The following is a 26,339-nucleotide window of genomic DNA, read 5'->3' on the forward strand; positions in this document are numbered from 1 at the left end:
TGTGATTCTCAGTATGGTGTGGTGAAGTAGTAGAGACGAGTACGGTCGAAGTCGCAAAGCAAAATCTTCACTTCCAACAATAGGCTCAGGCCTTCACCGATTGGTGGAACCATGTCAGATAGCCTTGGTGATCGAGCCTAGTTTGTGCAGGTGGAGGCAACTGAGAAGCGCTGCGTGCTTCAAGAGTCAAGGCCGAGCTTCAAACGAACGAGACAGCAGCTTCCAGTGTCAGCCGCGAAGTCCAACATCGATCCAGGAGAGTAGACAGTTTTCGACCAGTAAAGACATGTCCTGCCCGGTTTATCCGGTGTTGTGTATGCGAGCCCCTTAGTTAACTCAACCGATGTTGACGTGTTTGAGCTGTTCAGTGCTAAAGCACCATTCGTGAAGTCAGAGCATCAGAGAACGGCAGCGAGCTAGGGCTGACCCAAAACTGAACATGAGGTCTATCAAACATGGGATCGCCGGATGTTGAAGCAGCTTCAAGTTTCGGTAGTGGCTGTTGCTTGTAGCCTACGTCGCGAGGCATAAGGCTGCTGATGTTGAATCACTTACCTTAGGTACAGAATATAAACTGATGCATTATACATGGAGAGGTCACTCCAATTTCAACCTCCACCGTTCAATTTCCCAACTTCTTTACTGCACATGGACGTGTTGAATCTCCTGTGATGCCATGAGGCGACGGTCACGACGCGTGCAGTGCGTCGTTGACCAGCCTGAAGACCAGAAAACATGCTTTGCATCTCTGAAGTTCGAGGAAGTTTCAGATGCAAGCGCACAGCTGAATTGCGCGAGAAGCAGCATGCGTTGATTCATCAAACTTCACAACATCCGCATAGGTAGACGAGGACGTCGATACACAACGGGGTACTCTGCATGTTAGGTTTTCATACCCGGCCGAATTCCTATGGGCCCTAACGAGCCAACCGTACCTCCTTGGCAAAGCCAAGCAGCCGCAAGAACCGGAAAGCGTCTTCCTCCGTTGCTTATCATCAACAAATGTAACGTTAAGCACAAGCTTGTCAGAGCTTCAGATCGGAGAGCTTGTGCAACGTCCAATGATGTGAGCTTCTTTCTCGATCCTGGCACCGGCAGCCAGCCGACATGTGTTCCTTGCATACTTGAGCTCCCCGTCGATCTTATTATTGGCCCAAGCATTCCTACCTTCCGCATTCGACAAGCAGCGTCGTGCTTTCCACTGCTCGATCAACGTCATTTGCCATCACAATGTTACAAGAAAGTCTTTGGAGGATTGAGCTTGCGTTGGGCAAAGTCTTGAATTGCTTTGCGGGCGACCGAGGTAGTTCATATCATTAGTTCTGCATCCTTCCCCGTCCATCTTTACATGCTCTTCCCACAGCGACAGATCAGCAAGACGTGAGGATGAAGCTGACTCAAGTAGTGCTGCAGTCCTTGACTTTTGGTCTCACGATAGCAAGGTGAGCTGCGTGTACAGGACCTCTGGACCTAGCTAATGAACACCAGCAACCGGCCAGCACCAATACTGCGGTCCCGAGATGCTCCAGATCCAGCAGATCTATACCCTGCTCACAACATCTCCGTGCCAATAGACCACTTCCACAACGAGAGCAGATATGCGCCACACTCAGATGGCATGTTCAACCTGCGATACCACTTTGATGCCAGTCACTACCGCAAAGGAGGGCCTGTCATCGTCTTGAATGGCGGCGAGTCAAGCATTGAGGGTAGGCTCCCTTATCTCCAGAAGGGTATAGTGGCCCAGCTGGCAGAAGCAACTGGTGGTATTGGCGTGATCCTGGAGCACAGATACTACGGAACGAGTTTCCCGACCCCGAATCTGACGACCGAGAACTTCCGGTTTCTCACTACCGAGCAAGCACTGGCAGATCAAGCATATTTCGCACAGCACATCGTCTTCCCAGGCATGGAGGATATGAACCTGACAGCGCCGGGGACCCCATATATCGCTTATGGAGGCTCATACGCGGGTGCATTTGTGGCGTTTCTTCGCATCCAATATCCAGAACTTACGTGGGGTGCTATCTCGTCCTCCGGTGTTACCGAAGCCATCTACGACTTCTGGGAGTATTACGAAGCACACAGAAAATATGCTCCCGCAGACTGTGTGGATACCCAGGGCAAGCTGATCAACATTATGGACAACATTCTACGAAGTGGCGATAACGGCACGATCGACGCTCTAAAGAGCGCTTTCAATTCTAGCGGCTTCACCTACAATGATGACTTTGCTAATACCATTGGTTCATCCTTCGGCTATTGGCAAAATCGCAACTGGAATCCAGAGGTCGATGATCCAACATTCTTCGAGTACTGCGGCAACATCACTAGCGACCAGGATCTGTTCAACAGCTCTTCGGAACTGGCATCGCAGGTTCCAGGTCTGATCAAAGCCGGCGGCTGGGGCAACGAGTCGAATGACTTGACCACGGCAATGCTGAACTGGATAGGCTGGAGTATACCTGCTTATACTGCTAGTTGCGATTCTACTCTGGACCAGTGTTACGGCAACCACAATGCTTCAGCTCCCAAGTACAGTGACAAATCAACCGACAACTACAACAGTCTGTCATGGGCTTATCAATATTGCACAGAATGGGGCTTCCTCCAGTCTGGTTCAACTGTGCCAGAGAACATGCTGTCGCTGATCAGTAGACTGGTCACTATTCCTTACAACATGCTCATTTGCAACTACGCCTTCAACATCACCGGTCCTCCAGATGTGGACCGAATCAACAAGTTTGGGGGCTTCAACATCTCGTATTCGCGACTTGCCATTATTGGTGGAGAGGCAGATCCATGGAGAGCTGCATCTCCTCTTGCAACGCTCGATGTGCCAGATCGTTTGAACGATACTAGCACGGTCAGTGAGCCAATAATATTGATCGAAGGGGCAGTGCACCACTGGGATGAGAACGGTATCTTCGCGAACGAGACGACGCCCGAGTTGCCGCCAGCGCCGGTAAGAAACGCACAGGCTCAGCTGGCGCAGAGTGTACAAGCGTGGATGGCAGAGTGGCAGCAGCATTGTATAAATGAGCCTGACAGCTGCAACAATTAAGGAATCGCTATTAGCGATTCAGAGCAAGACCGTGAAAAGTCCAATTGATATTGAATGAGACATTGATGCCTCCAACGTCCTGTTGTAGTCCGGAGCATACTCGAGGGCTTTCGCCTTTGTGGCTCTGATGCATGGCTATTCACTTTCATCTCTGGGAGATTATTCTTCAGTAAAGGGCTCCCCTTGTACGATTATGGTGGCGCCTATGGCCCTATGTAGTCCTGATTGACGAACCCATACAAATTCTGACTTTGCAGCAAATGCAGTTCTGTCTCTTCCAATGCCGATATGAACTTTGCAAGCATCATGACCCTGTCGTTAGTTACACGATTTTGCCACGGGGGTCGCCGAGCGTCAAGACTGCTGCCTAAGGCTACAGTAAACAGTATACCTAAGCCTTGCGCAGCCTCGCACCTTTCCAGTCGCATACCGATGCGCAAGAGCGTTCAGCCATCGACTACTAATCATCAAGCAAGCTTCCCTTCTTCACAGCACTCACTTGGTGAACGAGCGCACGATAATCCTTGGCAAGCTCATCACGAGCAGGCAGAAGCACAGATTTCCCGCTCAGAAGCCCCTCGACCTTCACAAGCATTACTTTCATCCGCAGTAACACTCGCGAAGTCACAACATCACAATCTACACGCGCACTAACACTTAGCTTCAATCCACATATTCAATCACAATGTCATCCTACTTCCGCATAACGCTCATCCGGTCCGCCATCGGTCTCCCCAGCAAAAGCGCAAAAGTCCTCAAAGCACTCGGTCTACGCAAAAGAATGTCTACGGTGTTCCACCCTGTTAGCCCGGCGGTGGCAGGTCAGATTATGAGGGTGAAGGAGTTGATTGCAGTTAGTGAGGTTGATAGGGCGTTGAGTAAGACGGAGGTGAGGATGGAGAGGAGGCCGGATGCTGGGTTTTTCGTTGAGAGGAGGGCGGAGAGGGCGTGAGATGAAGAGGAAATAAGGGACTATGATCACGACCTACGACGATGTGGAGATTCGTGTTGCGGAGGACATGAGCAATACCGCCAGACTCCAGTGCCCAACAGGAAGAATGAGAAGGGGGCCAGTGGCCTGCTACTTGCGTTCAGGTACAGGCACATCATCATATCTGCCAGACGGATCTGTCGGTTTTGGACGCTTATGTGGATTTTCCGTCTGAATTCATGAACGAGCGCCAAGCAGTTGCTTCGAAGATGTGGAAGCCATCTCTGGCCACTGCACAATTTGCTGAGGCTGAACCGGGGAGAGATGTCCAATTTAACGTAGCATGTCCACATACTGGATAAACTGGAGGCGCGCTCGGAAAGGAACAGCAGGAAGGCAATATCTGGGAAGCTGGCAGGCCTGTAAGCAAGAGTACGGAGCTCAGACAAAGAAGGTGTGTACGATAGTGTGTATTATGGCTGAAACACGGAAGACGATCAATTCGCAATTTACCGGATGGCATTTTGAGCCTCTTTGCTAGGCAATTATTGCCCACTTTCTCACTATAACAATCATCAGCTACCCGACTTCGAGCTTGTATGTCCTAGTTTGCGCATCGTTACTAACACTGCAGGCACGCCACTAAGCTACGCCATATGTCATCAATTTCCCATGATTCTGATTGTGTTTTTGCTATCCTCTGCATGGAGCAAATTGGCCAACCAGAGTACGTGTGGGCGAGAGATATTGGAAAAGAGCCCAGAAAGCCGAAGACGATGTTCCCGTGGTTGGGAATTAACCCAGTCAAAGCATGTTCAGAATCTAGGTCAATGGGCCGTGCGTCGAGGCTCGACACGGCTTCCGAGGACAACTTATTGAGACAGGAAAACGATATTTGTCTATGTGGCTGAGACCTGACGGCAATTGCACTGCAAGCGAGGATCAGGACGAAGTATAGCTGCTTGCCGTGGCGGTATATAGTCCTTTCTCATCCGCGACGATGTTGGAGGTCGCTTCTGTATCTCTCTATCCTTCATCGTCGGTTGTATCGGTGCTTGCCCATCTACTACAACGACGTACAAAGGATGTCTGGACTTCGCAGCCCACTCGAGAGGCGGTTCATGCGTCAGGTGAGCATATGTCATGCTCCCGCGACCACAAACTTACCAAGTCAAATAGCAACTCTACCCCTATCCGCCTCGATGCGCGTCGTATCCGGACAATCGGCTAGAGGCACTTGAAGAACGACTCGCTGCGCTCGAGGTCAGACGCTTCAGTGAGCCCATCCGCTCCGAGCAGAGTGTTGACCCATCTCCTTCGGCCAACCGTAGCCGCCAACCCAGCCATCAGCGACCAAGACCATCTGCGGTTCGCTTCGACAACAATGTGGAACGAGAGGATGGCATCTCACCCGGTACTAGTCTGCACTCCAGAACTACAACAAGCGACTCCAATTCTCAAGCCCGGCAGGCTTCCTCGAACACAGCAGACAGCAACAATGAAGCCGGTACCGCAGCGCCAGGCGACACGGAAGGCCAAGAGCCTCAAAGCGACAGCCCCAACCCCACAACACCCACAGACCCCCTCTTCAACGTAACCGTCTTCGTCGGCGCAGAAGACAACTACGAGGACGACTGGACCCTCAAAACCAACGTCAAATTCCCAGTTCTCGACTGCCTCACGTTCGACGACTTCGTGGATCGTCTAATCGAAGAGGTGGACAGAGCCAACAATGTGAACTCCTCCAGTGCCTTCAAACTGCAACTCTCTAGCCATCGTGTCACCTGCGTCGACCTCAAATACGAGCAGGGAAATCCTGGTTCACCCCCACCGACTGAGACTCCTTACCGAGTGTTTCGTGCTGAGTTCGATTGTCATGTTAACGGGACGGTCCGGAACTATCGACACTGGTATCAGCATGCGGTGAAGGCGTATTTGGAGAAGAGACCGTCTGCTGAGGCGGCTTTTGAGGTGCAGGTTTGGGTTATGTAAGAGCGGATCTTCGGTCATATATGGATGGGATGCGGCGAAGGAGAAAGCGGAAGGAGAGGCGCGATGGGTATTCAGAATAGGGCAGAATTGGTATTCAGCCTGTAGATTAGTACTAGTAATGGGAATTGTGGCTTGCCTGCGAGCAAGACAGAGCCGCGAAGCACAAAACGCGAATTCGATACTCTCGTTGGCTATACCGATACCATTTTATTCTTCTCGCTCCTTCTACTAGCCCGCGCCTTGAGCCGACAGTATGGTAAGGGACTACTTCTGGGAATTTCGGTCTCAAGGTTCAGGTGCCGCTGTGGAGGCCAACGGCTAGATCCCACTCCATCCGCTGTTCCTGCAAATGGTCATACGCGAGGCGAAAAATGTTTGTGCGATAAGTAATCCTGCTGCATACCACCTGCCGAGACATCGAGCGACTCAAGCTGCATTGCAAATCGATCATTGAGCGGGCATATCTCGCAGTTCTGTCATGTGCGACTCAGCCCGCGCATGGCAACTCGTGAAGAGCAATCCTCAAGCTGAACTATTTGTATTCGCAGCATTTCTCTATTTCGCACGGGGTTATGGAGGTGAAGCTGCAAGATGAAACACTATTTTCTGACCAATCCACAACGGCTGTGCGACATCGGCCAGATCTTATTTAGCGTCCTTTCGGCTTAAAGGCATTAGCAAAATGTTAATTGGTGATGGAGTAACCATGTGCAGCTCTCTGCACGGTTTGGAAGCTTTCGTCCGGCGCGATGTTCCAGGTTGCCACGTCAAAAGCTATCAAGCTGTCCTTCGCTTGTCTGAAAGTGCAAGATCAGACGTGGGGTGCATGCGCCGCATGCGACTCGCTACCTTCTTCCTTGCGAATGGTGTCTGTAAGCAGTAATAATCTGTTGACTGTGGAAGTCGATCGAGGAGGATCACCACCAGCCTTTTCAGCCTCCCGCTGTAGATCGTTCCTTGGCCCCAGTAGCACTCTGACTGTTGTCCAATACTATCGTGCAACAGCTCACACAAAGCCTCGTCATTGAGCCTTATAATGTACTTGCAAGACTGCTTACAGTGTCTGATCGCCGTCTATATCTTCTTGACCTCATCGACTTGATCTGTAAGAATCCTCAGCGGCCAAATGCCACGAAAATCAACCGGACTCCCGAGGCAGGTTCAATTTTCACATGTCAATTTCCTGCTTCACTGGAATTGCTGAGTGGAGGCTCGGATGCAGAGGAGAGCACAGCTGTCAGCTGAGGAAGGAAAAACCATGACACAGAAGAAGTTGAGTGTCAAAGCCCAAGAGAAGCGAGAAAAGGTAGATGGCTGACAGAGCTTCAAGTTGGCCTCGGAACCTCAGTCAGGCATTCAAGGACGAAATGTATTCGAAGCACTTTACCGATAATCTTCACTCTGATTGGTCTTTTGAGCCTTATCAGTGCCGATGCTTTCACATCTCAGATGCATAATGACGAGCCACGACCCTCTGCATGAACCCGCACAAGCAGCCGTTAGGGCAAGATTTAGTACTTCTCCGAGCATCTAACGATATGCTTATCCATGAAGTGAGCTTCTCTATTGGTGGTTTCATAGCTCAGTCGTTCGTCGCTTTTGGGAGAGGATACGCTGTGCGCTGCTCCCATCTGCCCATGGAGTACTTTTCGGAAGGACATGATGCCCGGCAGGTCAACTCTTTTTGCCGGTGAGGTTCAACTTCCTGCCACAGATGAGCTCGAAAGTCGATGACTGACCGGTGCTCCATAGACGGCCAGGTCTGGGCGAGCTTGCTTGCATTCTCTTGCTTGCGATTTGCCAGCCGGTACCACATGCTTCTGCGACGCGCTAGTAGACCATCTATTCACCCCACATGTAGCAATTTCTTTCTGTACACAGAACACAGTGGTACTGAAGTAGTAGTGACTGTGTTGTTCTTGCCGCAGCACTAGAGAAGGAAGTCGCCCCGTGCTAATCACCGGCTCACATTGTGCTTGCTTGAAGAAAAAATAAATTATTCTTCCTTCCTCACACCTCTTGCCACCTATCATTCCCACCTGCCATAACAGCCTCCCTCAGCTGTTTGATAGACAACCACGGCAGCAATAGAGAGAGCTTGCCACCCGCATTCCTTTTAACCTCCAATCTATCTGTTTCAAGCGTCGCAAGTCGACGATAGAATGGGTCTGGTCGTGGAGGAAGCCGCACAAGTCACGAACAACGGCGAGGTCGAACAAAAGGAAGAGTACACTCCGTACGTGCCCGAGAAGGGCTATGGCTGGGGAGGGGCGTTGCCCGAGAAGCAGGGTCTCTATGACCCCAGTCTCGAGAAGGATGCCTGTGGTGTAGGCTTTGCTGCGTATGTATCATATTTGCACATGTCGAGCCCGAGCTAATCAGGATCCAGCAATATCAAAGGCAAGCCGAGCCACAAGATCGTTAGCGATGGTAAGTGATCTGTGGCAAAACTCAGAGGACAACAATGAGCTAACATCTGATTTAGCACGAAATCTACTATGTAACATGACACACAGAGGTGCCGTCGGGTCTGATGCACGAGACGGTGACGGCGCCGGTGTCATGACCTCCATCCCACACAAGTTTTTCATTAAGAATTTCGCCCGAGAAGTCGGCATTGAACTTCCTCCTCAAGGACAATATGCCGCCGGAAATCTCTTCTTCAAGCCCGACACCGAGATGCTAAAGCAAGCGACCACTGCTTTCGAGGAGACTGCCAAAGAGCTGGGTTTGCGGACCCTGGGGTGGCGAGAAGTACCCAGAGACTCTACACTGCTTGGACCTGCCGCACAATCAAGAGAGCCAATTGTACTGCAGCCCTTCGTGGTGCTAGAATCCGCCTACGGCAGTGGTAGCAAGCCAGAGAACACAGACCCTGAGTCATTCAACGAGCTGGAGTTCGAGAGGCAGCTATATGTGCTCAGAAAGACAATCTCTCACGATGTACGGTGGAAGCCGTGGTTCTATGTTTGCTCCCTCAGCAATAGAAATATTGTCTACAAAGGTCAACTCGCGCCCGTGCAGGTCTACCAGTACTACCACGATCTGGTGTCTGTAGACTACGAAGGTCACTTTGCGCTCGTCCACTCCCGGTTCAGTACCAACACATTCCCGTCCTGGGACCGATCGCAGCCGCTGAGGTGGCTTGCTCACAATGGTGAAATCAACACTCTGCGGGGAAACAAGAACTGGCAGAGAGCAAGAGAAGGTGTACTCAAGTCCGACCTTTTTGCTGAAGAATTGGAGAGGCTCTTCCCGATCGTGGAAGATGGTGGCTCTGATTCAGCTGCTTTCGATAACGTGCTCGAGCTTCTCGTCATGAACCGAGTCATGTCTCTACCTGAAGCTGTCATGATGATGGTTCCAGAAGCATGGCAAGGCAACCAGGCGATGGACGCTGAGAAAAAGGCTTTCTATGAATATGCCGCTTGCTTGATGGAGCCTTGGGACGGTCCTGCGCTCTTCACTTTTGCTGATGGTCGGTACTGCGGTGCCAATCTTGACCGAAACGGTCTCAGACCTTGCAGATTCTATGTTACAGACGATGATCGGATAATCTGCGCCTCTGAAGTCGGCACAATTGCCATTGAGCCTGAAAGAGTCATTCAAAAGGGTCGACTGCAGCCCGGAAAGATGTTGCTTGTCGACACGCAGGCTGGTCGAATCATCGACGATTCAGAACTGAAGCACCAGGTTGCTACAAGACAGCCGTTCCAACAGTGGCTTGACAAGCACTTGCTCAAGCTGCCAAACGTCGTTGAGGAAATGTCTGCGAAGCAGGACCTTGGCTACACACTTTCCGAGCATTCCATTCAGGAGGACCCTCTGCTACGTGCTTATGGCTATTCTGCCGAGCAAGTCTCGCTTCTGCTTGGTCCCATGGCCGCCGATTCCAAAGAAGCATTAGGCTCCATGGGTAACGACACTCCTCTTGCATGTCTAGCTCAACAGCCGAGATTGCTTTATGAATATTTCCGACAGTTGTTCGCCCAGGTCACAAATCCTCCAATCGATCCTATCCGTGAGGCAATTGTTATGTCTTTGGAGTGTTACGTTGGTCCTCAAGGCAATCTCCTGGAGATGGATGCATCTCAGTGTGGCCGATTGCTCATGCCTTCGCCGATACTGGAAATTGAGAGCTTTAACGCGATCAAGAATATGCACAAGGTCCACAAGGAATGGACTGCTAGGACCATCGACATCACTTTTGACAAGTGGTCTGGTGTCGATGGCTTCATGGACGCTCTAGATGTGATTACCGAAGAGGCAACCACTGCTATTGACAACGGAGACAGAATCATCATCCTGAGCGATCGCGCTACCGGTCCGGAGCGTGTCGCGGTACCTACTCTTCTAGCCACAGGTCTTGTCCACCACCACTTGGTTCGAAACAAGTGGAGATCAAGGGTTGCCCTGATCCTCGAATCTGCTGAGGCTCGTGAGGTGCACCACATGAGTGTGCTCGTTGGCTACGGTGCCGATGCCATCAACCCGTACCTGGCTATGGAGTGTATTCTCAAGCTCAACCGACAGGGTTTGATCAAAAAGAAGCTCTCCAATGAGGAGGTTATTGCGAACTATAAATCGTCTTGCGATGGTGGCATTCTGAAGGTTATGAGCAAGATGGGTATCTCTACCCTTCAATCCTACAAGGGCGCCCAGATCTTCGAGGCTTTGGGTGTTGACGACACCGTCGTCGATAGATGCTTCGCTGGTACAGCCACGCGTATCAGAGGTGTTACGTTTGAAGGCATCGCTCAGGATGCTTTCGCTCTGCACGAGAAGGGTTTCCCATCACGACATATGAGGCCCATCCCAGGACTGCCAGAGTCCGGCGAGTACCACTGGCGAGATGGTGGCGAGCCGCATATTAACGACCCGACCAGCATTGCCAATATACAGGATGCTGTGCGCACAAAGAACGATAAGTCATACGAGGCCTACTCGCTTTCTGAGTACGAGTCGATCAAGAACTGCACACTTCGAGGCTTGCTCGACTTCGACTTCGAGCAAAGACAACCAGTTCCAATCGACCAAGTTGAGCCATGGACTGAGATTGTCCGGAGGTTCGTAACAGGTGCCATGTCCTACGGCTCTATTTCGATGGAGTCCCACTCAACTTTGGCCGTTGCCATGAACCGTCTTGGTGGCAAGTCCAACACTGGTGAGGGTGGCGAGGATCCAGAACGATCTCTGAAGATGGAAAACAACGACTCGATGCGCTCTGCTATCAAGCAGATTGCTTCTGGACGGTTCGGTGTTACATCTAACTACCTTGCCGATGCTGATGAGCTGCAAATCAAGATGGCTCAAGGTGCTAAGCCTGGCGAGGGTGGTGAACTCCCAGGTCACAAAGTCTCAGGACCTATCGCACGGACCCGACACTCAACCCCAGGAGTCGGTCTTATCTCGCCTCCTCCACATCACGATATCTACTCGATCGAAGATCTGAAACAATTGATCTACGATCTCAAGTGCTCCAACCCAAGATCTCGCGTCTCCGTCAAGCTAGTCTCCGAAGTCGGTGTTGGTATTGTCGCAGCTGGTGTCGCCAAAGCCAAGGCAGATCACATCTTGATCTCCGGTCATGATGGTGGTACCGGTGCTTCTCGATGGACTGGTATCAAATATGCCGGTCTTCCTTGGGAGTTGGGTCTCGCCGAGACTCACCAGACCCTTGTGCTCAATGATCTGAGAGGGCGAGTCATTGTGCAGACTGATGGTCAAATTCGAACCGGTCGTGATGTGGCTATTGCTTGTCTGCTTGGTGCTGAAGAGTGGGGGTTTGCCACGACACCATTGATCGCCATGGGCTGCATCATGATGAGAAAGTGCCATTGTATGTTTGCCTGCCCTCCGATGATTTGTTCATATGCTAACCTACATCACAGTGAACACATGCCCTGTTGGTATTGCCACCCAGGACCCGATACTCAGAAAGAAATTTCAGGGTACTCCTGAGCATGTCATCAACTTCTTCTACTACATCTCGAACGAGCTCAGAGCCATCATGGCTAAGCTTGGATTCAGAACCATCAATGAGATGGTTGGGCGAGCAGAACTTCTGCGAGTTCGGGAGGACCTCAGGACCCCCAAGACAGTGAACATCGATTTGTCACTTATTCTGACTCCAGCACACTCTATCAGACCAGGTGTTGCAACATACAACGTACGAAAGCAAGACCACAAGCTGCACACTAGACTGGACAACAAGCTCCTCGCAGAGTCAGAATTGGCGCTTGAGAAGGGTCTCCCATGCAGGATCGAAACAGATATTGTCAACACTGACCGAGCTCTGGGTGCAACACTTTCGTACCACATCAGCAAGCGCTATGGCGAGGCAGGTCTGCCGAAAGACACAATTCACGCCAATATTCGAGGTTCAGCTGGCCAATCATTCGGTGCCTATCTGGCTCCTGGTGTGACTCTCGAGCTCGAAGGTGATGCCAACGACTACGTCGGAAAGGGTCTATCTGGTGGTCGTCTGATCATATATCCACCACGAGCAGCCACATACAAGGCCGAAGAGAACATCCTCATTGGCAACGTCTGTCTCTACGGAGCCACGATGGGTGACTGCTTCTTCAGAGGTGTTGCTGCTGAGCGATTTGCTGTCAGAAACTCCGGTGCCAACGCTGTCGTCGAAGGTGTTGGTGACCACGGTTGCGAATACATGACTGGTGGTCGTGTTGTCATTCTCGGCAGCACTGGTCGAAACTTTGCAGCTGGTATGTCTGGTGGCATTGCTTATGTGTTCGACAAGCACCAGGACTTCCACAGCAAGGTCAACATGGAGATGGTAGAAGTCTCTGGTGTTGACGATCCATCTGAGATCGCTTTCCTGCGAGGCATGATTGAGGATCACCACCACTACACTGGCTCTGAGCTGGCTGCTAGAATCCTGCTCGAGTTCAACCGTGCTCTGCCACGGTTTGTCAAGGTTCTGCCTGTTGATTACAAGCGGGTCTTGCAGGAGCAGGCTGCGGCAGCCGCAGAGGCCAAGAAGGCTGAATATCCACTACCCATTCTTCCGGGCCAGGCCGTACGTGAGTTGCATCAAGGGCAGCGAGAAATCACTCACGAAAAGGAGGCCAAGGAGGCGAAGAAGGCCGACATGCTCGATATCGAAGAAGGTGTCAACGGTGATGCTAAGAAGGCTAAAGAGAAATCTAACCTTGTTCTAGACAAGACTCGAGGTTTCATGAAGTACACCCGACGAAGCGAGAAGTACCGATCAGCCAAGACCAGAACCAAGGACTGGGCTGAGCTTTCTTCTCGACTCAACGAAGATGAGCTCAAGTATCAAGCTGCTCGATGCATGGACTGTGGTGTACCTTTCTGCCAGTCTGATACTGGGTGCCCTATCTCCAACATCATTCCAAAATGGAACGAATTGGTCTTTCAGTCAGAGTGGAAGGATGCACTGAACAGACTGCTTATGACCAACAACTTCCCAGAGTTTACTGGTCGTGTTTGCCCTGCTCCTTGCGAGGGCGCTTGTGTCCTTGGCATCAATGAGGATCCAGTCGGCATCAAGTCTATTGAGTGCGCCATCATTGATAAAGGCTTCGAGATGGGATGGATGGTGCCAGACCCACCAGAGGTGCGAACCGGCAAGAAGATCGCTGTCATTGGTTCAGGGCCTTCAGGTATGGCTGCTGCTGACCAACTCAACCGAGCTGGCCACGATGTTACAGTCTACGAGAAGTCCGACCGAGTCGGTGGACTGCTCATGTACGGTATCCCAAACATGAAACTTGACAAGAGAATTGTTCAGCGGAGAGTCGACTTCATGGCTGCTGAGGGTGTCAAATGGGTCACTGGTGTTCAGGTCGGACCTGGCGGTGATGTCACACTCGAATCTCTCCGAAAGTCGAACGATGCTGTTGTTATCGCGACTGGTGCTCAGGTTGCGCGAGATCTCAAGATCAAGAACCGAGAATCCAGTGGCGTCCACTTTGCTATGGAATTCCTGCACGCCAACACAAAGTCGCTGCTCGACTCTGAGCTGAACGATGGCAAGTACATCTCAGCCAAGGACAAGCACGTTGTGGTTATCGGTGGTGGTGATACTGGTAATGACTGCATCGGTACATCCCTCCGACACGGCGCCAAGTCAGTGACCAATTTCGAGCTGCTGCCCCAGCCACCACCAGAGCGAGCCCGTGACAACCCATGGCCGCAATGGCCACGAATCTACCGAGTTGACTACGGGCACACCGAGGTCAAGCAGCACTATGGTAAGGATCCACGAGAGTACTGTGTCATGACCAAGGAGTTCACTACCGAAGACGGTCGGGTGACCGGTATTGAGACAGCACGAGTCAACTGGACCAAGACGAGCACAGGTGGTTGGGACATGAAGCCTGTCGAAGGATCCGAGCAACTCTTCCCTGCTGATCTCGTCCTGCTCTCTATGGGCTTCCTGGGTCCCGATGACCGACTGTTCGAAGGTGAGATCGAGCTTGACGCGCGAAAGAACATCAAGACTCCGAAGGGCAATTACGACACCAACGTACCAGGTGTCTTCGCTGCTGGAGATTGCCGAAGAGGTCAGTCACTCATTGTCTGGGGTATCAACGAAGGAAGAATGTGCGCGAGACAGGTCGACTCGTACTTGATGAATGAAGGTAGCTTGCTGCCTGTGACTGGTGGTATCGTACGACGGGCGCAGACTGAGTGCGTGCCGAAAGACAATGTGAAGAGGGAGAAGGTGCCGAAGAAGTCTGACAAGGAAGCCGACATGGCTCATGCTGCGGAAGGCGCTGGCAAGATCTCGGCCAACGACGCTAAGGCTGTTGAGGCCTCTGCTTGAGGAGATAGCACTGTTTCGTGCAACGGCAGAGTGACTATGATCAAGAAGCTTGAGGACCCTCTTGATCAAAGCGCGAAGCTACAAACAAGACAAGGGTGAAAATGGTGGTTAAGCTGCGAATTTGTTTATGGAAGCGTCACGAAGGATATCATGTGCAAGATACCCCCTTTTGATGATGGAAGCGTATGGTTTCTGGGCTAGACGGATATCTAGAATGGTTTGAAGCATGGTTTACGACCGTTTTGAAGCATGACATGGAGGCGGAAGGCTCTTTTGGGAACTCCTTGGGCTTGAGCCTCAAAGATACCATGTATACATGTGTTTATGAGGAATGCGAACTTGAAAATGAATATTTCTGACCGAATGGCATGAAGAGATCCCACTTTCGTGAATGGTCCTAGTCTGACGACTTTATCGCTCCGTGAGAGCCTCTTCGCTGAGCGTTTGTAAGCCATGTCTGTTCTGTAGAAGCGTGGCCCTTCTCATTTGTACCGACTGCAGGTGTGATGCATTATCTGTTGCGGCAGTCTTTGCCGAGACAACGAGCTACCGAACAGGCCAATCGAGCTCTTTCAGATCCGGCTAAACATTCCCACTATTCTCCGCAACCTGCGTCATTCAAAAAGCTGCAACACAGCTCGAACGTGACTGCTGCCAGACAACGAGAAGCACAAATCACTGTAGATACCTCCTCAATTTATCGCTCTTGTGTTGTTCGCATATCTTTGAATTCCATCCTTTTCTATCGTCAAGCCAGCGATTCCACGTTCTCATTATAGCAGTCAGTCAATTCACCAATCAGATCAACATGAAGGCCTTCAGCACCGTCTCAGCCCGCTCAGGTGTAAGAGAAGCTGCCTCGCGAGCACCAATACGACGGATCCAAGGCTCGAGCAAATCTCAACCAGAGACCCCAGTTCCAATCTGTCGGACACACGGCCCCTGGCTCAGAAAGCAGTTCTTCGTGCAAAAAACGATACGGATGGTTACGTCGAATTCTACTGCGCGAACATTCACCTCATATCGACCTCTCCAGAAGGGGCTATCGCCTGACACGTCGGATCCCCAACCACCGGAACGAGAAGCGCATAATGTCGGCAAACTGGAGGCTGCAGACCTGGCGGATGCAGAGTACCATGAGATTGCGGATCAGTATATGAATACGCTGCAGCTTACGTTGGATGAGGTGGCTGAGCAGGATGCGCAGAAGGGGTTGGAGGTGGAGTTTAGTGTATGTTACTAGTCTCTACTACTGCTGTTGTTTAGGCAAGAAGAGACGATGTGCTAATAAGTGACCACAGGCTGGAGTGTTGACTCTTACACACCCATCGAAGGGCACATACGTCCTCAACAAGCAACCACCGAACAAACAGATCTGGCTTTCTTCGCCTGTCTCCGGTCCGAAACGATTCGATTGGGTGCTTAGACCGAGCGGTGGTATGGACAGTAAACAGGACACGGAGGGTGCGGAGGGTGATGTAGGCGATGACGGGAATGTGGGCGGTGGTAAGTGGACGTATCTTAGGGATGGGACGACGTTGTCAGAGATTCTTAAGGATGAGCTTGGGGTTGTGCTGGCTCATGAGGGGGAGGCGGATGTTAATGTGGGTAGGGAGGGGCCTGGAGGTAGTGGGGTTGGAGGGGGTACACCGACGAGTGGAAGTCAGGCTATTGAGGGTTAGGGAGCCTCGAATAGCATGGCGATTGGGACGGTGAGGAGGGCTTCGGGACACTCTGCGGTGGCTGTTAGTGATGAGAAGGAGGGGAAGAGGGCGGTTGCGGAGGAGACGCCGGGGAGGTGAGCGTGCAAGCAGGGAAACTGCAAGATGTTGGGATGACGGGTCACTGCAGACTTGATATGACTCGAGTACGAATGGAATATGTCCAGCATGGTTGAGAAGGCGTTGCTTTGAGCGAGCTTGTAGAACAGCATGAATGATATAAGAAGCCTGTAGTCAGGCATGTGTGCACAGGCTCACCGACACTTCCCTGCACAGATAGAATGCCGGTAACCTCTTTGACCTACTTAGTTAATGCGCACCCCTTCCTTCTTTCGGGCGTATTTTACACTCATCCCTAAATCCGCTGCTGTTACGGTATTAGAATAAGAGAACTAAATATAGTATTAGCTGTGAATAGTACTACTATAGAGTAGCAACGCTATTATCGCTGTAACTACTAGAAAAGGGAGCTAATATTACTGTACTCTGAAGCAGGTGGCATATACTAAGCCCAATCCCGCTACTGTTACTAACCAGTCATACAGTGCGCGGAAGACTGGGGTGCGCGTTAAATACTTTAGGTCAAAGTCGTTATACATTGTCACACTTGCTCCTATTCTCCTCAAGCGATGTCATCTGCATTTCAGCTTCACAACGAGCGCCCGGCTGCGGACATGGCCACTAAAAGTCTTCAGCACATTGGTTTGGTGAATCCATAGAGGCTGCAGGGAGCAGATAGATGTCAAGCTCCTTGCCAATGTCCTTGCTATCCAGTAGCAGCAGATCTCCGCTCTTGCCGCATTCACCGTTCGAGCATCCAGAGTGGCGTTCAAGAAGTTGGAGATGAGCTTGTGAAGGATCTCAAGTGAGATGAGATGGCCGTACTTCGTAGCGAAGGTGTAAAAATGGAGAAGGATCAACGAGGCTGTTATTAACTTATTGTTCGAGTACTGAGATAGATTAGATCTGTACTCCTGTCAAGCAGGAACAATTACATCAGTCGTGCTTCCCAGGCTCCCATGTGGACGCATCGTGGTCGCCGTTGTATGCGAGCCCAATGTACGTCTCTAGCATGTTGAGGCAATCGACCCCTGTCTCTAGTGTCAGGCTGCTGGGAGCGTTAAGTGTCAACACTGATTCGCTTCATCAGCCAGTCTAGGTTAGCAATACGATAGTCGAGAGAACTGAGAGAGAACAAGCGCGGCGTAGAATCCTTGTTATGCCATCTCAAGGCTCTTGATGCAATAGAAACCCATACTTCGTGGAATACCCCGTATCAAGGTTCGCAGGATATCGAGGTTGCCGCATTGCACAACAAGCGTTCAATCCCAGTCCATTGTGTCTTCCATGACCACTGACTCGTCCCACGCATTCTCGTCGTCAGCACCTGTCATGTCAACTTCGATAGATCCATAGACCGAGGCTAGGTATTGGCTAGCAAGTGACCTCGACTCCTCAAGAGCAGCCAAGAGCGAGGCCAACATTTCGTCGAGCTTCAAGTCGACCAGTATTTTTTGGTAACTGTTATGCAGGCCAGCAAACTGATCAGAATTCTCAGCGGACTCCAGCTCAACCTCTTTCCACCGATTGCGAAACTCCTTCGCGATGCCAAGGTACTGGCGCACACGTCCAGTGCCAAGAATAGGATGAAGAGGATTGGAAGGCCGATCAAGCGCAGCTAGAACATTAGCATGGAACCGATGCGCATACCCATGGAAAGCATGAGAATCGCCAATGATGCTGTTCTCGTCGATGTATGCATCGGAGTGTATGCTGCGGTTCAGATCTTTCTCTATTAGGGGGACGGGGACGGCGCCGGTGGTACGGTCAGCACTAATGACCATGCCGAAGCAGGCTAGTAGAGCAACGACGACGATCTCTAGGAGGGCGTAGTACTCGAAGAAGTCGACTTTGAACATGATCTCGGCGGCATTCGCTTTCCCAGTGTCGGAAGTGATTGGGAAGTTGATGCCGTTGATGACGTTGTCTGTCTGCTGTGAGAGTGCTCGGTGGTGGCAGAAGAGTAGAGTGGTCGATTTCCATTTTAGTCGTCTTAGTGACTTCCACGCACGTTGATATGCTTGGAGCTGGGCTAGCTGTCGCTTCTCTCCTGAGGACTTGCGGGCTGTTGGTGCCGCAAGGTGTGGGTTAGAGATACTGCCTTTCAGATGTCGATAGTCTGCACTGGTCAGCCTTTGCGAGGATGGTGCCCACTTTGATTGGTTCAGGCCCAGTCCGGTCATGTTGTAGCCCTTCGGACGATGCTGGCGTCCGACTTTTAGTCGTTTGTGATCTACATACGCGATAAACTAATATCATCTCATGACAGAAATATGATGGTAGCATGTACCGATGATAACCAGGCAATGCGACATTTGAAGAGCAGAAGGCGGTGCCTAAATTGGTGCTTAGTCGATGGCAGGTGCGAAGCAAACAATCTCAGCTTGAAGAGTGGGAAGCCACGCTTCGCAGCACGTGATTCCGCGTCGCGCCTTGGCCCTCTACGCGCCGGCTTGTCGACTAGGCTGCGAATGCCCCTGGGCACAAGCGACGTGAACAACAGTATTGGTTTGAACATAGCTCATCATGTTGTACCGGGCGATGTTTGGCATGCGTGTGGTATTGCACAATTCTTCGTCTGGACGCGTCTAGTCGTGGTTGACGCCTGCCAGCAAACTCCACCTGGAGACACATGAGCATCGGCCGCGACCCGCACCGTCTCCAACACGATACACACCCAAGCGACCTGTTTGGGCAGGTCGAAAGTAAATAACAAGGCCCGACATGGCAGGAGACCTTGGAATATCTCGAGCTACAGTCGCTTTTCTTCTCCGCAAAAGCAACCTTTTGTCCGCAGCAAGTCGGATATCAGAAGGATGACCGGGAAAGGCATATAGATGGCTTTACCCCCGGCTGTAGCATGGTCCAGTGCTTGTCTCGACATTAGCTGGACGGAAGCCCATTTCAGGCATAAAACACACCACAATCAGCATAGGGACTCGTAAAGACAATGCCACCAAATGGACAGCTCGTGGGCGACGGAGTCCAACACGTGGGCTACATCGGCCTGGGAAATGCAGGGTTTTCAATGGCCTCCAATCTGCCAAAGGCCGGGTACAAACTGGTCGTGCACGATGTGGATAGCACGAAGACAGACCGTGCGGCAAGAGAATGGAAGAATACCGTCGCGTCCCAAGGCAAACCCGAAACCTTCTCGGATTGCGAAGTCATCGTGACAATGCTGCCTCAAGGCAAAGTCGTATGAGAAGTTCTCTTCGGCCACAAAGGCATAGCCAAAGCTCTCAAGCCAAACACCATCATCGTCGACACATCGTCTTCGTCGCCGTTCGATACTGTCTCGCTGGGTAAGGAGCTTGCCTCGAACAGTCTGCAGCTCGTTGAGAATCAACCTTGATAGTCGGACCGGATTCAGAAGCCGCATATGAGAGGGTGAAGCCAGTCTTGTCGCGATGGCAGGGTACATCTTCCATATGGGTCGTCTTGGGGCAGGTCACGCAATGAAGACACTCAACAACTATATTATGGCAAACAGCATTATCGCGCTAAGCGACTCCCTTGTTACAGGCCAGGAATTCGGCTTGGACCCGCAGAAGATGATTGATTGTCTCAACGTGGGGACCGGTATGCCTTGATTCATTTGTCTAAGGTTCTGTACCTGACTAACGAACTTTGTGTAGGGGTATGCTTCCCGACCCTCGACACCTTCCGGCGTGATGGGCTGACGAAGAATTACAATTCTGGGTTCGGATTAGCCTTGCTTGTCAAGGACCTCGGAATCACAAAAGAATTTATGGACCATAGTAAGTTTCAGACTGATTTGCCTGGTCTGATTCAGCGATACCTCGCAGATGCCCTCGCAGATGCCCTCGCAGAGGTTGAACCTCAATCAGACCATACTAAATGTTTGGTCGGCTGGGAGAAAAGATCTGGTGTTGAGCTGCGAGTGACGGAGAAGGTGCAAGAGATACCGGCGAAGGATTTCGAGCACCGCTTACAAGGTCTGAACAGGCCATGAAGCTCGATGAGACATCTGTGAGGCGTTCACAGCATGCTCAAATAGCTGTTCCAAATTGGGGTAAGCGGATCTGTGACAGCTAAGTCATGACGTTTACGAAAAGCAAGATCGCCAGGTTCATTAGAGTCAGCCACTAACGCTACCCCATTCTTGGCAAGACAACCTATTTGATAGGTCATACATATCCGATGCCAGGGACTTTGCATAAGCCTGTTCCTCTTGGGGCCGTCAACTCTGCCCTTCGTTCAGGCCACCATCTCGAACAGCCACCTTCCCCTCGTGCTTACAGTTTGCATGTCCGTAGTGACGGATGTTGAAAATTGGGCAACAAAGTGAGATTGTTGTTCCGTCATCGATCCAAACGCAGAGGTAAGCATGTTTTTAGCTGCAAAGCTTCGAGGTACTTGGAAGTACATAAATGTCACGGAAAACTTCGCGAGAACTATCGCAGGTGATTATCATTCCCAAGACTTCCAAGACTTAACGCCCTACTCAAACCCGTATCTCTCCAGAAAACAAGCATGCTTAGCTCAGTCCTCTTCTCTCTGCCTCTTCTTGTGGCAAGCGCAGTCGCTTCGCCAACATGGGGTCAGTGGCACGGGAATGGTAACAACGGCAACGGTAAAGGTGCTTGCTTGAACGATGCGACCGTCAACACCCTCATTGATGGCTACACCTACCTCCTACGATACCCCCAAGGCCAAGACTTCAACTCTACAGCCAACGCGCTCCTCTCAGACAGCTTCTTTGTCTCGTCGGACTCCATCAATACCTTGGCTGGCATTCCAGTAGGTTGCTCTTAGAAGGCCCACAGAAGTATCGTACTGATGTTCTATTAGCTCGGTGTCAACGCTTACCCAAGCAAGCAAGCCTTCATCGCTGGCCAGGCCCAGACACCTGCCATCCCACAGCTAGCGACGCTTGGCTACTTCTACGACTGCGACCAGATCGCCTGGAGATGGAACGGCTCCTCCATTGGTAGCAACAAGTACGAGGTCAAGGGAATAATCACGGTGGATGTCGACGTCACAACTTCGAAGATCAATGCGGTCTACTCAGAATTTAACTCCGGTGCATGGCTAGCCGACATTGGCAACCCGGAATGCCAGCAGCAAGCTTAGAGCGTTGTGACCGCAGTTCCAGGCTCGGGATACGACAAGGACTAGCGCAAAAGGAAACATCAGGACATCTTTATTGATGTCCTAGAAGCCTATCGGCGTCTCCTTACGCAGTCCCATTTGTCGCCACCGAATAGTCGCAGAAAAGCCAGCAGGCATCGCGCTACAATAGCATAATAGCAAACAGTATTTTCTGCCAAGCGCTGATTGAATATTCAGTGCATGTCTTTTCGCGTTTCCTCTATTGGCTTGTTGATCAATTGCGACTTTTGCACGCACCATCTTATTCTCTATTACGCACTGGCACTCTATGTCGTTATTACCGCCTCAAATGTTTCGCTCGGTAGTCCACCACCGAAGCTAGTCCTTGACTGACGGTATGGTCAATGTCAGTTGCTGCATTGCTGACAAGCCGGTTATGCACATACTCGCTTCGAGCTTCCACAGCCAACTTTGTACTTGATCAAGTGCGACAAGTCACACGTTGCCAACAAGTACTTCTGGTCAACTAGTGTCTGGGGAGGACACGGCCCGGCAGCCGCAGGAACAGAACACCGTTTTGCCGTCAAGGCTGGGCTTGGAAATGATGCACCGCGATAACTGCGAACTCTGTTGAGCGGCAGCACGAAAACGGCAGCTGCGTGGAAGGTCCAGAAGGCCTAGAGTCCAAGCAGCTTGTCGTAGCGCCAAGTCCAGCCTTGGCGCTCATTGCATCGCTCCCCGCCTTTTCATCCACTCACAACCCCGGGATTCAGCCATTCCCTCCCAAGAGAAGCACGCAATTGCTTGGTCGCTTCACTGCCTCTCTTGGTATCTGACTTGGCCATCCTTGGGCTATGCTGCCACTAATCAATTGTGGTATCCTTCCAGAACGTTTTCGTGCTGTTATCGTTGCCGACTATTTTCCAGAAGCCACATGAGCTTTCCTACCCAATCATGGCCGGCTGATGTGCAACCGACTTTCCTTCCCCATGTTATACTTCACGCTTGGGCTCAAGTTCATTGGTTCGCAGGCTTCTCGATGGCACGCGGATGCACATGTGAGACGATCTGGGGCACCCAGCATGGGGAATTGCAACCTCATATTGCCATGCGCCGTATGTACACCTCGCCAAGGTGATATAGCACATTTCCAGAGTGGAAAGCAGCCCTGCGTATAAGTACTCGTCTCTCGCTCTTCTTCTCTAACAGATCAAGCAGCTTTGCGTTTCTGTTCCCATCTACATCCTGCAACACAAGTCTCCAAAGGAGATTATTTTAGAGACATACTTTCGTCTTTATTCCAGCGTCCGCAAGGCCCCTCAACATGGCTGACGCCAAAACCCATGTCCAGGTCCGCGATGGCCGCAACTCGGTGGATGAGAAGGTCGACTTTGCCCAGAAGGAGTACCTCGCCGACACGGAGATGGAGCCTAACGACGGTCTCGATTACTCAGGTGCTCACAAAAAGACTGATCCAACGGAGATCAGGCTTGTGAAACGCTTGGACCTATTTATTATGCCCACACTTTGGGCCATGTACTGGCTCAACTATCTTGATCGCAACGCCATTGCGCTCGCCAGGCTTGACGACCTTGAGGAGAAGCTCAACTTGACGAGTGCCCAGTACCAGACTTGTGTCTCGATCCTATTTGTTGGCTACATCCTTGGACAAGTGCCATCCAACATGTTGCTCACCCGAGTCCGACCGTCTTACTACATGGCAGGATGCATGGCCCTATGGGCAGTTGTCAGCGCATTGACCGCTCTCGCAACGGACTTCAAGGGATTGTTGCTTACCCGGTTCTTCTTGGGCGTCGTCGAAGCACCATACTATCCTGGTGCACTGTATATACTTGGAATCTTCTACAGTGAGTCATGTCGAATGAGCAGCGAAGGAGGCCGAACTAACCATGTCTTCTAGCACGAAAGGAGATCGCCACACGAATCTCTATTCTCTACACAGGCAACATCCTCGCCACCGCGTTCGCAGGTCTCATCGCTTTGGGCATCTTCGAGCTTAGTGGAAAAGCGGGTATTGAAGGCTGGCAATGGCTATTGTGAGTGCTTCCAGGAGACCCTGGTGGGCGCCAGAGACTGACTACCATCCAGCATCATTCAGGGCGCAGTGACCTTCCTCATCGCCTGCCTCTCGGTCTTAACGCTTCCGGACAACCCACTCACGACAAAGTGGCTCAGCCCTGAGCAGCGCCTGCTCGCCGAGGCAAGAATCGCAAAAGACACCGTCGGCCACAAGACTCAGACTAGCGCCGTTGCCGGTCTCAAGGAGGCCGCCAGTGATGGCAAGGTTTGGCTCTTCGCCTTCATGCAACACATGCACTTGGCTGCGAACGGATTCAAAAACTTCTTCCCTACAGCAGTCGAGACTCTCGGCTTCAATAGGACAATTACACTGGTGCTTACCTGCCCGCCATACCTGATCGCTGGAGCCATTGCCATTACGTACTCGTGGTCATCGGGTCGATTCAACGAGCGAACATGGCATATCACCGTCGCCAAGGCAGTTGCTGTCTTCGGGTTTATCCTCGGATTCGCGACTCTCAATACTGGAGCGCGATACTTCGCTATGATTGTGTTCGCCATCGGCACTTACGCAGTCAACAGTATCATTCTTGGCTGGGTTTCCAGCACCTGCGGTCAGACGAAGGAGAAGAAGGCATCTGCACTCGCTATCGTCAACACCATCGCTAATGCCTCGTTTATCTGGACGGTATGTATCCCCTGAAAGATCTTGTGAAGCACATGCTAACATCATTCTCTAGCCATATCTCTGGCCAAGTTCTGACGAGCCAAGATACACCATCGCCATGACATCGTCTGCTGCTTTCTCTATTGCGACTGCTGCCGGCGCTTGGGTTATGAAGATCTGGCTGATGAGAATGAACAAGAAGATCAGGCAGAACAACGATGAGACTGTACTGAGGTTTGCTTACTGAAGAGTCCTTCTCACCAGCACCTGCATGTCGGGGAGGTCCCGAGCATGGATATGCCGTTCTACGAAGTCACGATTGATTAAATTACTCGAGACATTATCGGTACACTTAGCAATATAATCATCGTTAAAGCTTACCGTCTATCTACATAGGCCCCCTATCGTAAACCACGTCTCCAAAACTCCCCTTCTCCATCTCATCAACAGCATTCCAGACCCTCAAAAAGCTCTCTGTCTGCCGTTTCACAACCTCAACATCAATCAACGTCCTCTCATCAACCCCCTCCGGCCAAATCTTCAACGTCCACTCCGGACTCGTGACCAAGCTCACTTCAGGTATATTCTCCCAAAGCAATGGCAGCCCCTCCCCCGGCTGCTCAAGCTCACTCTCTATCGGATTCGAAATCCTCAACCCACTCTCCCCCGTCGCTCCACGCCACTGATCCCGCACCAAACCCGCAAGTTCTGGCGTCGCAGCGAAAAGCATCTCGTCATCAGGAACACCAGTAGGGAAATACGTATCCGCCGTCAAATTCTCACGCCAGGCCATCGCCCCAAGATGTTCGACGCAGCTCCCGAACACAGCGCTCATCTGCCCTTCATCACCCCGCCATAACCCCGGGTTGTCACCCAACCACCGCCACAATACCCGTCCCGTCCGCGTCACCGCAGGCGTATGCAAATGCCCCGTCAGAAACACCAACACATGCGTCCGTCTCGGCGGCTGCACGGCCAATTTCCGCGCCATGGCAAGCAGCGTGATGTACCCGTTCTCCTGCACCACGTTCGTGCCGTCGGTGTGCGTCGCGATGATCACCGACTCATTTCCCAGCGAGGGCTCAGTCCCCGGCATCACCGTCCAGAACACTTTTGTGGGCGTATCGGGTATTAGCTCCCCCGTCAACGTAATCCTCGCTTCGTCGCCGCGTCTCGCGGCATCGAGCACTTGCGCTGTGGTTGCGCCGGCGGTATACACGGCGGGAACACCGGCGTAACTCATTTTAAAGGGGCCGTATTGGTTGAGGGCGTTAGCGGATGTGACGTCTGTCCAGGCGTAGATCACGCCCTTGACGCCTGCTTCGAGGGCGCCGGTTAGGTTCACGGCTGTGTTTGCGACTGAGGCGGGGACGGCGGGACGGTCGGGCCAGGGGGGTGAGTTGGGCCAGACGGTTAGGGGTGTGGCATCTGGAGGGCCGACGGTTAGTGGGATGATGGCGATGTGGGAATTTGCTGCGGACCAGTCGAAGTCTGGTGAGGAGGCATTTAGGGTGATTAGGGGTGCGGAGATACCCGAGGGAGAGGTGAAGCCGGAGTAGGGTACGTGAAAAGGGACGGGGACGGGGGTGTCGTTGATGGAGAGGAGTGGTGGAGTTGTGGGGCCATCGTAGTAGGGGAAGGTGTAGGTGTTTGAGGAGGTGGTGAGACCAAGGGCGTGTACTTGGGCTTCGATGTGAGATATGAGGGTGTTGTGGTTTGGGGAGCCGGTGAGCCGGGGTGTTAGAGAAGTGAGAAGGTTGAGCTCCGAGGTGTACCAGGGCAGGTCCCGGGGTGGGTATGTGCGCGGAGGTCTAGGATGTGGAAGGGCAGAGGTGCAGGGTATCGTGAGGCTGAACAGCAGGAAGGTAAGTTGCTGTGTTAGGGTCATGGTTGAGAGGTTCGTGGCTGTCACTACGAAACTGATATGCGAAGCTACTGATTGATACTTGGTAGGTAAATAGCTGATGATTGTT

General features: G+C 51.8%; 10 protein-coding genes across 10 annotated transcripts; 8 read left to right on the forward strand and 2 right to left on the reverse strand.

Annotated features, from left to right (window-relative positions):
• Window positions 1-1,477: 1,477 nt before the first annotated feature.
• Window positions 1,478-3,064, forward strand: PMZ80_006198 (uncharacterized protein; the record flags this gene model as incomplete). The annotated part of the gene is made up of 1 exon (XM_064874611.1): window positions 1,478-3,064. The coding sequence occupies one exon, from the start codon at window positions 1,478-1,480 to the stop codon at window positions 3,062-3,064; it is 1,587 nt and encodes a 528-aa protein (XP_064729011.1).
• Window positions 3,065-3,749: 685 nt separating this feature from the next.
• Window positions 3,750-4,016, forward strand: MRPL33 (39S ribosomal protein L33, mitochondrial; the record flags this gene model as incomplete). The annotated part of the gene is made up of 1 exon (XM_064874612.1): window positions 3,750-4,016. The coding sequence occupies one exon, from the start codon at window positions 3,750-3,752 to the stop codon at window positions 4,014-4,016; it is 267 nt and encodes an 88-aa protein (XP_064729012.1).
• Window positions 4,017-5,080: 1,064 nt separating this feature from the next.
• On the forward strand, window positions 5,081-5,987 carry PMZ80_006200 (uncharacterized protein; the record flags this gene model as incomplete). The annotated part of the gene is made up of 2 exons (XM_064874613.1): window positions 5,081-5,125; window positions 5,175-5,987. 2 exons carry the CDS (start codon window positions 5,081-5,083, stop codon window positions 5,985-5,987), a joined length of 858 nt encoding a protein of 285 aa, XP_064729013.1.
• Window positions 5,988-8,149: 2,162 nt separating this feature from the next.
• GLT1 (glutamate synthase [NADH]) lies at window positions 8,150-14,802 on the forward strand (the record flags this gene model as incomplete). The annotated part of the gene is made up of 4 exons (XM_064874614.1): window positions 8,150-8,328; window positions 8,377-8,417; window positions 8,473-11,826; window positions 11,879-14,802. The coding sequence occupies 4 exons, from the start codon at window positions 8,150-8,152 to the stop codon at window positions 14,800-14,802; spliced, it is 6,498 nt and encodes a 2,165-aa protein (XP_064729014.1).
• Window positions 14,803-15,610: 808 nt separating this feature from the next.
• Window positions 15,611-16,484, forward strand: PMZ80_006202 (uncharacterized protein; the record flags this gene model as incomplete). Its single annotated transcript, XM_064874615.1, has 2 exons — window positions 15,611-16,033; window positions 16,104-16,484. The coding sequence occupies 2 exons, from the start codon at window positions 15,611-15,613 to the stop codon at window positions 16,482-16,484; spliced, it is 804 nt and encodes a 267-aa protein (XP_064729015.1).
• Window positions 16,485-17,845: 1,361 nt separating this feature from the next.
• On the reverse strand, window positions 17,846-18,766 carry PMZ80_006203 (uncharacterized protein; the record flags this gene model as incomplete). The annotated part of the gene is made up of 1 exon (XM_064874616.1): window positions 17,846-18,766. The coding sequence occupies one exon, from the start codon at window positions 18,764-18,766 to the stop codon at window positions 17,846-17,848; it is 921 nt and encodes a 306-aa protein (XP_064729016.1).
• Window positions 18,767-19,993: 1,227 nt separating this feature from the next.
• On the forward strand, window positions 19,994-20,559 carry PMZ80_006204 (uncharacterized protein; the record flags this gene model as incomplete). The annotated part of the gene is made up of 2 exons (XM_064874617.1): window positions 19,994-20,165; window positions 20,222-20,559. The coding sequence occupies 2 exons, from the start codon at window positions 19,994-19,996 to the stop codon at window positions 20,557-20,559; spliced, it is 510 nt and encodes a 169-aa protein (XP_064729017.1).
• Window positions 20,560-21,080: 521 nt separating this feature from the next.
• PMZ80_006205 (uncharacterized protein) lies at window positions 21,081-21,680 on the forward strand (the record flags this gene model as incomplete). Its single annotated transcript, XM_064874618.1, has 2 exons — window positions 21,081-21,347; window positions 21,399-21,680. 2 exons carry the CDS (start codon window positions 21,081-21,083, stop codon window positions 21,678-21,680), a joined length of 549 nt encoding a protein of 182 aa, XP_064729018.1.
• Window positions 21,681-22,983: 1,303 nt separating this feature from the next.
• On the forward strand, window positions 22,984-24,613 carry PMZ80_006206 (uncharacterized protein; the record flags this gene model as incomplete). The annotated part of the gene is made up of 4 exons (XM_064874619.1): window positions 22,984-23,527; window positions 23,581-23,716; window positions 23,769-24,387; window positions 24,440-24,613. 4 exons carry the CDS (start codon window positions 22,984-22,986, stop codon window positions 24,611-24,613), a joined length of 1,473 nt encoding a protein of 490 aa, XP_064729019.1.
• A 141-nt stretch (window positions 24,614-24,754) lies between these two features.
• On the reverse strand, window positions 24,755-26,254 carry PMZ80_006207 (uncharacterized protein; the record flags this gene model as incomplete). Its single annotated transcript, XM_064874620.1, has 1 exon — window positions 24,755-26,254. The coding sequence occupies one exon, from the start codon at window positions 26,252-26,254 to the stop codon at window positions 24,755-24,757; it is 1,500 nt and encodes a 499-aa protein (XP_064729020.1).
• Window positions 26,255-26,339: the final 85 nt, after the last annotated feature.

The sequence above is a fragment of the Knufia obscura genome (genome assembly GCF_036327395.1).
Source record: "Knufia obscura strain CCFEE 5817 isolate CBS 148926 chromosome Unknown scaffold_7, whole genome shotgun sequence".
In the NCBI taxonomy this organism is placed as follows: Eukaryota; Fungi; Ascomycota; class Eurotiomycetes; order Chaetothyriales; family Trichomeriaceae; genus Knufia; species Knufia obscura.